Below are 12,346 nucleotides of genomic sequence, written 5' to 3' on the forward strand. Positions count from 1 at the left end.
GTAATAGAAACTGTGAACACATGTTCCAATCAGCATGTCAGCTATACACTAACAGGACATTAAAAGGCAGAACACCACCACTCACTGGAATGAAACAGAATGCAATGGGGGTTTAAAGCAGTGACGGGGTCAGGGAGGAGTGATTTGTGGTTGGGCAAGCACTAGGAGAAGCGAGGGAGCAAGCAGAGATGGGAGGGATGAGGTGGGGAAAACAGAAAGCAGCAACAAAGGGAAAAGCATTGATGGGGAGGGGGTGATCTGTGGATGGGGCATGAGTGCAGGTGGGAGGAGACGGAGCTGGTAAAAGCACATGCACTATGCACACTGCTGGAAAAAAGAAAGAAAAAAAGTAGGTCCCAAAATGGTTGTACAAGCAAAAGCAGTGGATGCTTCCAAGTACTTGCTCTAGGAGGAGGGCTAAATATAAGAAGAGGCATGACCACCATGCATGCCAGGGGCAAATGGTGACAAAGAACAGTAGACAGACGATGGAGTGAGCAAGAAACCTGTGGGCGAACTGAAGCCCACAGACGAAACATAACCTGCCTCTTCAAGACATCGCATGCACTATCTACCCCAGATCTATAAACTATCACTTTTTTGAGGTTAAGCAACATACCGCAGTTATTGGGCACAGGTCGGACCTTTACGTGGAGAACCTCTCCACAGAGGTAGAGGTAAAATGCTTGTGCCCCTGATCTTTAATCACTCTGTCACTCCCACCAGTCATCTCAAAGCATGTCACGAAAGGACACAAGCCAACCTCACTCATGGTGATTCGCATCTGCTGTTAAACAGTACAGGAAAGACGTAATTCACCTCTAGTGGGCTGGCGGATCTTTAAATTTACTCAAGAAGAAATTAAGGCATGCCTTAAAAGTATACATGGTAGACAGAATATATTTTCTGTACCGTGCAGCAAACTTTCATCCAAACACCGGTGAAAAACACTAGTTAATAAGATTCAGCTTTCAGTGGACTTCACTTCTGTGGCTCTGGCCTTAATTTTTCCTTTTTTAAGTAAAATCAAATGTTTCTGTTTGATGTGTATACCTTTCTTTTCATAACCATCACTCTATTCAAAAGTATTTAATTAATAAAAAGGATAGCTTAGGCAGCCTTTTCATATCTCTCCCAGCATTACGTTTGACAAGCGGTTGATTTAATATCCGAAATAGACCTGCGATTTCGTTCTTTATTTGTTTTCCTTTCCCATGCACTACTTTACAGAATATTTTCCCATATCGCTGCATCTCATTCCATACGTTAACATAACAAATACAGTGACGGCCTTGTTCAAAATTTGCCGTCTTTCTCCTGTCCTAAGTAAATATATAATTAAGCACTGTGTGGAGGATTTGTCTGGCAATGCAACATTGTAGACTGACTCTGGTTTCCTATTTAGTCACTTGATGGCACTATTGAGTTACTTTTAGTCACGGGGAATTAAAGTTAATAGACGAGCAAAGCTTTAAAAATTCAAATAGAGCGACTGTGCCGTATCATAATGTGAGCACTAGAAGTGTCAATTTAAGACGTCTTACGTGCTTGAGGAGCAGGAGCAGCGATATTTTACCACCTTAGACTGTGGTAAATGGCTGTTCGTCACTGGAACCGTAAAATAATGTGTTGTTTTTGGCTGGAAATGTACCAGCATTTGTTAACAATTCGAAAGTAACGACAGAGCACAACAGAAAACACAATAACAAAACAAACAAGGAATGCAACAAAAACAACCATAGTAGAAGTGAAAATAATAAATACATGGTAAGAATGAAGTACAAAAACACTACAGCACCAAAAACACTTCACCACAAAAAAACGCAGCATAAAAACCGTTGGCCCTGATGATTTGCGTGTTGCTCTCTCTGGAGCCACAATAACTATTCTGTGCTCAGGAATGAAATGAGTGGAAAATATGACACGAACTTGCATGATGAATTTGAGAGATGTATCTTTTCTACAGTAGAAAATTGGTGTGGGAGCACACTGCTTCACCTCCCAGCAGGGTCGCCCCTAAGCATCATGTTAGATGCAGTCCGACAAGCGAGTACACTTGCAAAGTCTTTAGACTGCATCTACCATGATGCTTAGGGGCGACCCTGCTGGGAGGTGAAGCAGTGTGCTCTCACACCAATTTTCTACTTGAAGGCTCCCTCGAGCCGCTGTGGGCTGACGAGCTCGTGGAGAGACACCTGCGCGCCTGGAGAGATACTACTTTCCAAGGATACGGCAGCCTGCTCAGCAACCCCAAATAATGCCTAATCTCTGCTGATGACAGATAATAATCTAGAAACACGTGTCCAGAGATGGCCAGCACTAATCTGCACCCACCTGGTGAAACACTCTAAAGACTTTGCAAGTGTACTCGCTTGTCGGACTGCATCTACCATGATGCTTAGGGGCGACCCTGCTGGGAAGTGAAGCAGTGTGCTCCCACACCAATTTTCTTTTCTACAGTAGGCAGTGTATGATTGATGTCCAGTGTTTCAACATTGTACCCGCGCAGCAGGCACTATAGGCAGTTTCAGGGAAGGCAAGATTACCCCCTATCACTGCTCTGGAGTGCTGCCTTGGATTGTGGGTTCTAAACCCCGAGTGTGGTAGATTATCTTATTCTGATTATATGCAGTGTTTGGCCCGTGTTTTCTTTTTGATGTTTTCAACCTATTTCCGTTGTAATTTTGAAATGCCTAAAGCTTCAAGTGTACGAGTGTTTTCAGAGGCCCAGAGTCCAACGTTCCAAATTGTGATGGCAGCCATTGCAAGCTACTACTGCCCTCGTTTGGGAGTAAATGTTAGGGAATGTTTAAATATTTTATGTCCGGTGTCTTATTATTTGCAGTGTTGCGTGGTCGTGATTTTTCATTTCAGTGAAGGTAAGAAGATTTTGATATTGTTGAAGAAATAAAACGTTATTGGCCAGGGTTCTGTTTCAATATATATGGCCATACATATTTTAGATCCAGTCACCTTCACGTTTGAATGACTCGACCACCTTCTAGCTCTTTATCTTGTTTTGGAGCATAAACTAATGTGCTTTATTGCTCAACAAGATTAGAGTTCATTGAAACTTGAATTGAAGCTGTCTTAGCAAACCTGATTTATCAGTAAGAAAGTAAGAGGCGTTCTTTAAATTACATTACTGTAAATACGCTAGTACGCAAGCCGGATAACAGCCATTTTGAAGTGATGCAGAATTAGCAGATACTGTTATGTAGGTCAGAGGAAAGTAATGTATGCTACAGAACATGATTACTGCTAATAATTAGGAATCTTTGGGTGCTGGAGGGGGTGTCGTCAATGCATGGTCAAACACTTTTGTTGGTTGCCTTAACCCCTGCCCATGTTATTGTCAAAATCTGGCAGCTAGAATGCAACACCATTGAAACTGGCGAGAAAATATTGAAACAGTCGGTCAATCTGGCGTCTCTAGTATATCTAGCGAAAGGGAATCGACTCATCCGTTGGCAGCATAGTGCCCACATGCAATGTACAGGGATGCATGCAGCGAGTTGGGCTCAGTGTGGCTTATGGCTTACTATATAGACATCTGTTAATACAATAGGCCGAGTATAATTGAATTAAATAGCATTTCTGCTCTCTGATATCAGGTATTTCCAAAGATTGAGCCATGTGGAGGCGCTGGGAAGGGTGGGTTTGAGGCTCATGTAAATCGGTGTTGAAAATCATTTTTGCTATGAAAGTTTTTCTAATTTTTCTTCTGTATTCACAGTTTGGCTGGAAGAGGGATGAGTTTGACTTACTGGCAGCAGGAAGGTAAACAGTGCTTGAAATCCTAATGTGCCTAAGTAAAATACAGTGTGTCAAGCGCTTGATATATCAACTGAATATACACTAACATCGTTCTCTTACCTACTCACTTCTCTGGGCAATAATGCCTATGTGGGTACAATTGACTTGGCATTGCACTTGTGCACTATCTACTTCAGTGTATCCTTTTCTATTCCACATATTTGCTGCTTCACCTACGGGGACTACAGCTTTGCTCATCTAATTTCAGTTGCCCTTTTGCCATCCTCAGTAACAAGCTTGCTACACAAGCCACTTGTTTTAAGATCCAAATATATGCCTCTCGGGTTTCCCAAGTAATTGCGCTTTAAGGAAATGTTGACGACAAACTTCTCTTTCTGCTAGCCCATTGGCAAGAAAATAGACTCTGGGCAAAGGAGACCTTCTTCTTTGACTAAGGGTATGTGTTCTGTAAACCCTAGAGTCTAGGCTCTCTATTCTGGACGAGCCAGGACTGTTTTTCTTAAGAAGATGAACAACACAACTAGACTCACTTTAAATACTTGAACTTTTTCAGGAGCCTCAACTTACATTTATGCAGATACGTTCGGTGACTCGCCCCCAGGACACCTACTGTCATCAGATCTAGTGTGTGTGTCCAGTTTACCACTGTTGACAGAGATTATTGTTCTCTATTATGGAGATGGCATACACATGAAATTGACATAGGGTCTTCTGGATGTGTTTTTGGAAAATCTGAACAGGATATCATAGGTGGAATGACCTTGTACCACCCAATTGGCTTTGCGAGGGAGAAGTACATCTCCCCTTATTGTTTATAACTAATCATATAGGAGCTGGACGATGTCAAACAGCCCATCAACACCTTGGCTTCTGAAAAAAGCCACCATAGAAGAATAAGTTTTGCCACCAAGTAGGGTGAGATGAATGGGTGTAGTAAATGAGCATCAGCGGAACCTATAGTTGACAATAGTCTAACTTGAGGTAAAGATCAGCTGAGTCCATCTTGCTGTTAGGTGTAGATGGGGAAATGCCTTTCACATGACCTGAACATAAGCTCTGTCCTTTGAAATACCTTGAAGTGGCTTCAGCCCTGAAGGAAATGTTAAGGTAGTACCTCACCTTTTCAGGATAGAGCATACGTGTATTTTTGCTTTTTTTTTTAGATGGAGGGGAAGCAATAGAGTTTTCAATTTTTGTCTTTTGCAGTGTTTGCAAACTTTCCTCAATTAAGTTCACCTCCACCTGTTCAAAAGTATTCCTGCGCATTGCTAGGTAATTTTCATTGCTTTGCATGATCATTCTGACTCATCTGCCTTTAGTTACCTTCATGTACTGATGGCTTGCAAGAACTAACTAAGAAAGCTTTTCCTAAATGCAAATACAATAGATTCCCTCTGATCTTTTGTAAATATTTGCACTTTTTTCCATGTACATTTATATTTGTTTATCCTACCATGCATTGCCTCACATACATTGCTTTTTTAGTAAGCTATGTTTTCTGCAATAAGGACTTTCCTCTTTTCACTTGTAAATGTCTGCACTTTATGCCATATATATTTCTATTTGGTTTTTTTTCAGGATCAGATCGCAATGGTTCTATTAAAATGTTTTTATGAGATTTCCTGCACCATATACATATTTAAATAAAAATGTGAATATGCTAATCAAGCTCAGGCACTGTGGAATAGGTATTCCATTTGAAACCTAAATTGTCATAAAAGTCTTACTTTAGACTCAAATGTGATGACGGATATCCCATCTGCTGAAATATAAATCCCATTGTATCCTAGGAGATGTAGATTTCTTCACCCGGATATCCGTCACCGTTGGGGCTGAGTAACCCGTCCGCCAAGATCTAAATCAGGCCCAGACAGTCTCAGTTTGGGTTGTCTGTTAGAGATATAAGTTTTTCCAACCCAGCGTGTACAGGCAAGTCCTTCTTCTCGAGGACACAAACATAAGTATGCGAGCATTCTGAAAAAGTTAGCAAGAGTTTTCGGCTACAGAGCTCTAATAGCGAACAAATATATTTTGTTCTTTACGTTATGGCAAAATATTGCACGACCACTCTTCTCTTTTTGTCTTCTAGTTATTTTCAAATATTGTTCTTACATTCTTTTTAGTCGAATTTGAGAATTTAAATGTTGTACCTGGATTAGTGCCCAGTTGAAGCTAATCATACGCCTTAGCTTCCTCTGTTCTAAATAGTCTTTCTAACATGACATAGCCATCTACCCAAATGCGAGTAGAGCCTCAAAGCCTTACCCATAACAGATCATCGGAAGCTAAAGCTGACTATGATCTGTGATGGTAACCCTGCAAATATCAGGACACCTGCTCTCGAATGAAATTGGTGTTCCACATATGGAGTCATGTAAAGGTTTTGAAGCATGTAATTGTTTTGAACCATTATTTAGCGTTGGAGAAGTAGGAATAATATAATAGTTGCAGACCTCCTAATTTGCTAGCATAGTGTGAATGTAGTATTTTCATTTGGCCTGTAGTCAGAAAGAACAGAGTAAGCCAGTAAGGTCCTTTTGATCCACGTCCTAGCTAGGAGAAGAAAAAAGGTCTGACCTTATGACTGCAATCTCACACTAACCAGTTGACATCTAAAATTAATGTAACACAATTCAAAATTGCAAAGAAAGAAAAGAGGAACCACTGTGCAGGAACAGAAAGAGAGCTGACAACTTAAATACAATCTGTAGCATTGGACTGATATGTAATTAGCCTTGCGGCCATTACCTGACATAACTATCAATGTAATCTATAAAGGCTAGTCAATTATTGGTCTGCACCCTTTTCCGTTCATCCTGGGAATGTATAGGTGTTTAAGAGGGTCTTCCATACAATAGCAGGCCACCTGCCAGGTCACAGGTCACTGGTGGGTATTGGCCTACTCCCCTACTGCAGGATTGCCAGCTCGATTTAGAGATTCCTTGCCTGCACGCCAGGGATTTCAAAACCTATTTTGAAGCCAGAACAACAGTGGCTCCACTGTAGGCTCCGGGTAATACTGAGGAACTAGGTTGATTTTACCCAGCTCTGATTTTCTGTATATTTTATAGGAAGAAAATCCCAATCAGTAGTTTGTGCAAAACAATCAATCAATGACCCTAAGTGCTGGGGACTGTTCTCCCTGCACATGAAACTATTGATAGATTTCCTTACTTGAGACTACCATGCCTTGCATGGTACTCCTGAGTTTCCAAATCTAGTGATGGTTTCCTGAGATGTCCAACACTCTGGGCAAGCAAGCCAGCGGCGGATGAGCCACCAGGTCAAGGGTTTCCACTGGCAGAGCCTGCTGACACTCTGTCAGTGAAAACCGTATGCTTCTGCCACCTCTGAATGAGGTGATTGCACAGCAGGTTTGGTGGAGCACTTGCACAGCAGGGATCTCAGTCCACCAAACTCTAAATTACTCCAATGCCCTGTCAAACAGAACACAGGTAAAAACGTTTCCCAGATCTTCTGAGCACTCAAGGATGTAATTGAGCATTTAATTTTGCCAAAGCAGTTGGGGTTCTAAAATCAGTAGAACTGCTCTGCTTATATGTGTGCTACCAAGTTGCAAGTCTGTCCCCCATATCCATGAGGTCTTGCAGGGCATCACAAGCTTGGTTTTTAAGATTTCTCTTCGGCAGATATTGAATTAGATGCCAGTGCTATGAGAAACTAGAATGGGTACAGTTGTGTAGATCCACACCTGAGGTATCTATGGCGACTTATGGGGAATGGGTTTGTTTGGAGGGGAGAAATAGGCAATATTATGAATTAATGCCTCAATAAAAAACAACCCCTTTTTACAGCCCTGCAAGTACTGAAAATCATGTGATATGTTTCCTTGCTTTCCATGATAAATTAGATAGCTTCTTTAGCAAAAAAGTGACACAGCGCAATGTGATCAGTTCCCCAACGTTGTGGAGAAAGGGTTCATTTGCTGGGACTAGGGAATCTAGTTTCCTTTCTGCTTTCCACTTACTAACAAGTTGTTGAATGCAGTTACACATGTGCTCATCAGTTTGATTCATCTGCCTTTATCCTTCTTCTATAAGAGAGTTAGTTAGATTCGTTCTTGCTTGCTGTTGCTTGCTTGCTGTTCTGATCCTTGATGGTCCCACAAAGCTGTGGGTTACATCTGCTTCCTCGCCATACTAATAGTGCGATATCACGTTATTCTTAAAATGATGTGTTGTTACAACCAGTGCTATGGACGTTTCTTTTTTTTTGCTTTTCAGTTCCCTTTAGTGTTTCAATTTACACATTCTCCTGGGATTCACTAATTTGGGGGCCCTTGGACTAGCCATAGGCATATTTTTTTATTTTAGTGAGTTCCACGCAGTGATATTTAATGTTTTGTAACAAACCTTATAAACTGCCTCACCCTTACACTCATACCCCCTACATTTAGTTTGAGACCGGGATCTGTCTCCTTTTGTGAAATCAATTGTACATTGCCTCTTCTTGAGGATAATCCTTTGAATTAGTAGTAGAGGAAAGTTACAGTGTTTCTAAGTTCTATCTGTGAGACCGCTCTGCTTTCTTGGAACAAGTTAATGTCTCTTCATCTCTGCTGGTGCCGACGTCATCTAGTGTGGCTCATATCAGATTTTCTTTAGGTGTGATGCTTTCCTCAACCCTCAGAAACAGGAAAGGGTGTGTAAGAGTGTTTTGCACAGAAAGAACAATAGCTTCTAAAGTTGGTAAGGTTTGTTTTTTATATAGGCCTTTCCTCAGAAATGATGGTCCTGCAAGTTTAATTCATACACATTAAAGTAGTTATAAAATCCAGTGATGGTTCTCCAGGTATATATCTTCAAAATTACAAGTAAGTGCCTAGACAAGGAGGTGAGGAGCAGTTTAAGAGCTTAGTTCCCTCACTGAGTCTAGAAGACAAGATAGCACTCACACCAGAGGTAGACTACAAGATGGCCACCTTCCTCGCGAAATGTATTCCTGATCCCAAAAAAGGTAAAGACAGGTCCTGGTGTTCCTGCCATGACAAACTCCTTGACGTAGCAGGCCCCCTCGCCAAGATATTAGGCATCAGGTTCCTTGATCTCTCCAGAGGCAATGTCCAGCTTGGCCCAGTGGGCCACCACTTTCTTAGGGAATGCTAATTGCATGTTCTCGTCATAAAGACGCAGATTGCTCCTAATCAAGGTGGACCCAAACTTAGGAGAACTAACAACGGCAGAGGCGGGCCGGTGGCTCAAGGGAACCTATTTGGGGACCCATTTATTAAAGAACTGAGTAAGTTCGTGAACACTTTCAGTTCATTAGACAAGGGCCAAACATCCATCAAGCGTATTTTTACACCGCATGTTTTTGGGGGAGGAGGTTGTGGCAGTGGGCGCTCGACTGGCGATGCCTTCCATCAAGTCTTCTCCAAGACAGAGTCACATCGAGGACAATGTCAGGACGCCTCCAGATTTGGAAACTTCTACCCGACAAGGACCTACCCCCTTTGTTGGGGTGGCAGAGGTGGCTCCGGTTCGAGAAGCAATGGCACTTTAAACAACTCACAAGGTATGAGTACCGAACTCAAAGGGCTTGGAAATTGGGGGCCACTTAGTCCAATTCGCAGAAAGCTGGGAAGCCCTGTCATCGAATGCTTGGGTCCTCCAAACAGTCCTGGGGTTCCAAATAGAATTCTGTGGAGTTCCCTCACAACCACACTGGCCAGCTCCTCTGGTTTTCTCCCGGGAGCAGACTGGATTGGTCGACACAGAGGTTACCCAAATTTTTAAAAAGGGGCGATCCGCGCAACTTCATTGCACCCCAGGGTTTTTCTAAGCAATCTCTTTTTGGTGGAGAAGCGAGATGGGGGTCAAAGGCTGGTGATAAATCTCAAAGTTCAGCTAGTGGTTGGTCTACTGCCACTTCAAGATGGAAGGCATCCATCTTCTCCGGTATCTTTTGCAAGTTTCGAATTGGATGGTCCGCTTGAACCTCAAGGATGCCTACCTAATGATCCCCATCTTCCCTCCCCACAGGTATTTTGTATGATTCTTATGGAGGTCGCAAATATTCTAATTCACCTCCCTTCCTTTTGGTCTGTCTTCTGCTCCTTGGTGTTTTACCAAGGTAATGAACCGGTGGTGGTGCACCTCAGAGCCTGAGGGGTGTGGTTAATTGTCAATTTGGACCATATCCTGCTCGTGAATCAATGTCCTACACGGTTGAGGTAGCAATTACAAATCACCATTGACCTGTTGGAGGGGCTGGGCTTTGTTGTCAACAAAGGGAAATCTTCCCTCATCCTGACACAAAGCATGCAATTTCTGGGGTTCCTCATGGACTCTGTGAAAGCTGCCCTCAGACTTCCGTCTAGCAAGTTGATGAAGATAAAACACGAACTCCGGAAGACGCTGTCCAAATCACAAGTTTTGCTGCCTCAGCTGGCACGGATAGTGCGACTGCTCTCGTCCTCTATCCAAGCCATATTTCTTGGACCCCTCCACTACTGGGCCCTGCAATGCCTAAAGATAACTCTCTGCAATGAGGCCTGACTTACTCTCAGTCAATACTGCTTTCAGTGGAGGCGAGAGAGTAGTTGCAATGGTGGATGTCCCACATGGAGGTCTGGAACGGTCGAACAATCTTCGGCTCCCAACCGGACCTGGTGATAGAATCAGATGGCAGCCGTTCAGGTTGGGGAGTTCGATGTGACGATTTTATCACAGGAGGAAACTGGTCCTCAAAGGAAAGAGACCTTCGAATAAACTGCCTGGAATTAATGGCGGGGTTGTTCACAATCAAATGCTGGATCAAAGACAAGGTGCAATATTCAGTTCTTCTCAAAATGGACAATGTGACGGCTGTTCGCAATGTCAACCACCTCAGAGGGACGAAGCAGCCACAGGCTCTTTCAGATCCAGCCTCATATTCTATGGGCTTACTGTCTGTCTCGTCAGATCTCGGTGTCAGCGGAGCATCTACTGAGGAAGGCCAATCGAGTGGCAAATTGGCACTCAGGACAATGGAAGGATGTCAGCCTGTGGAAATGACACCGGCAGGTGTTCCAACGGATTCAGGAAAGGTGGGTACCATTCTCCATCAATCTGTTTGCCTCTCGGCTGGACTTTCAGCTGGACAGATATTGCAGTTAGAGGCCGGATCCAAATGCAGAGGCAGCAGATCCCTTTCTCCAAGACTGGCGCACGGAGGCGGGGTATGCTTTCCTGTCGTTCACGATGTTCATGTGTATTTGTATCAGCTGCTGTGACAATAGGCGGATCTGGTGGTGATTACCCCGATTTGGAGATCTCAAGTATGGTTTCCAGTTCTGATGGAACTTTCTTGGGATTCTCCAATCCTTCTAACCCTGTTTCCAGATCTCCTTCGGGATCCCCAGGGCAACACTCACCTCCTGGTTCTGGCATGTTCCCTATACCTCATGGCATGGAGGATTACACGAAGTGTGGGAAAATCCCGGGCATTTCAAGAACAGCTTCCACCTGGCTTTTTAAATCCTGGGCAGATTAGTATAAATAAACATTACTGGTCCGCTTAAACAAGGTGGCTGGGTTGGTGTGTCCAACGCCAGGTGGATCTTCTGGGGTCAGACATTGTCCATATCCTGAATTTCTTGACCGACGTAGCCTCCAATGGCTTGGCTTATAGATCCATCAATACCCCTAGTTCAGCTATTTCAGTGGGTCATAAACCGGTCGATGGGCATCCAGTCAGAGAGCACCCGCTGGTATGCAAGCTTATGAGGGGTAATCGCTTACTAATCCCCTCAGAAGAAAGATATTCCAGTCTATGGGATGTGAACTAAGTTTTAAATCTCTTTAAGTCATGGCCATCGAATAATTACCTTTTGAGGAAACAATTGTTGGCAAAGTTGGACAGTCTACTGTGTTTAATTTCCTGTCGAAGGGTCTCGGATGTTCGGGATTTGGATAGAGTATTTACTCCAGAAGCAGTATCTTTCAATATTGCTAAAAAAACAAAGAGTAACTCGAGAATTGTATCATACCCAGCATTTCCTGATGTTCCAAAGTTGTGCATGGTTAGAACCATAAAAGCATATGAAACTGTTACGGAGGATATCCGTCCTCATGGGGAGAGACAGTTGCTGATCGCACTTACTAAACCTCATAAAGCTGTTTCCTCTCACACAATGCCAGATGGGTTTGATGTGCGATGCAGGAGGCGGGTATCGATACTGTCGAATTCGGTGCCCATTTCGTGCGAGGCACCATGGCGTCTAAGGCTTTCTCCTTGTGGCTAGATTGGAAAGATATTCTCAATGCAGCAGACTGGTCATCCAATTCCACTTTTAGGAAATGTTACTTCAAACCAATCTCCAATCAGGCTTCCTTGATGGTGCAAAAGCTTTAAACTACCCTAATCCTCTCCTCCAGGTCCTGAGAGGTTTAGAGGCAAAGCATAATCCTCACCTCCGTGTCCTTAATCATTTGAACCTTTCCATTACTATAGCTGGTAAATTTTTCATTCATCCACAAATTTGAAGTGTTTGCTGGCATGCTCGAGATATTTAGATGTTATCCTGGCCTGAGACACAATAGCTTCTTTAGCTTCTCAAGGACAGAGA

General features: G+C 43.1%; 1 protein-coding gene across 1 annotated transcript in view; it reads left to right on the forward strand.

Annotated features, from left to right (window-relative positions):
- Positions 1-12,346, forward strand: part of LOC144819000 (uncharacterized) — a 752,739-nt gene that overhangs the window by 169,921 nt on the left and 570,472 nt on the right. The window contains exon 7 of the mRNA XM_078676962.1: positions 3,737-3,780. Coding sequence (XP_078533088.1) covers positions 3,737-3,780 — 44 coding nt within the window. The remainder of the gene's footprint in view (positions 1-3,736; positions 3,781-12,346) is intronic.

The sequence above is a fragment of the Lissotriton helveticus genome, chromosome 2_1 (genome assembly GCF_964261635.1).
Source record: "Lissotriton helveticus chromosome 2_1, aLisHel1.1, whole genome shotgun sequence".
Classification (NCBI taxonomy): Eukaryota; Metazoa; Chordata; class Amphibia; order Caudata; family Salamandridae; genus Lissotriton; species Lissotriton helveticus.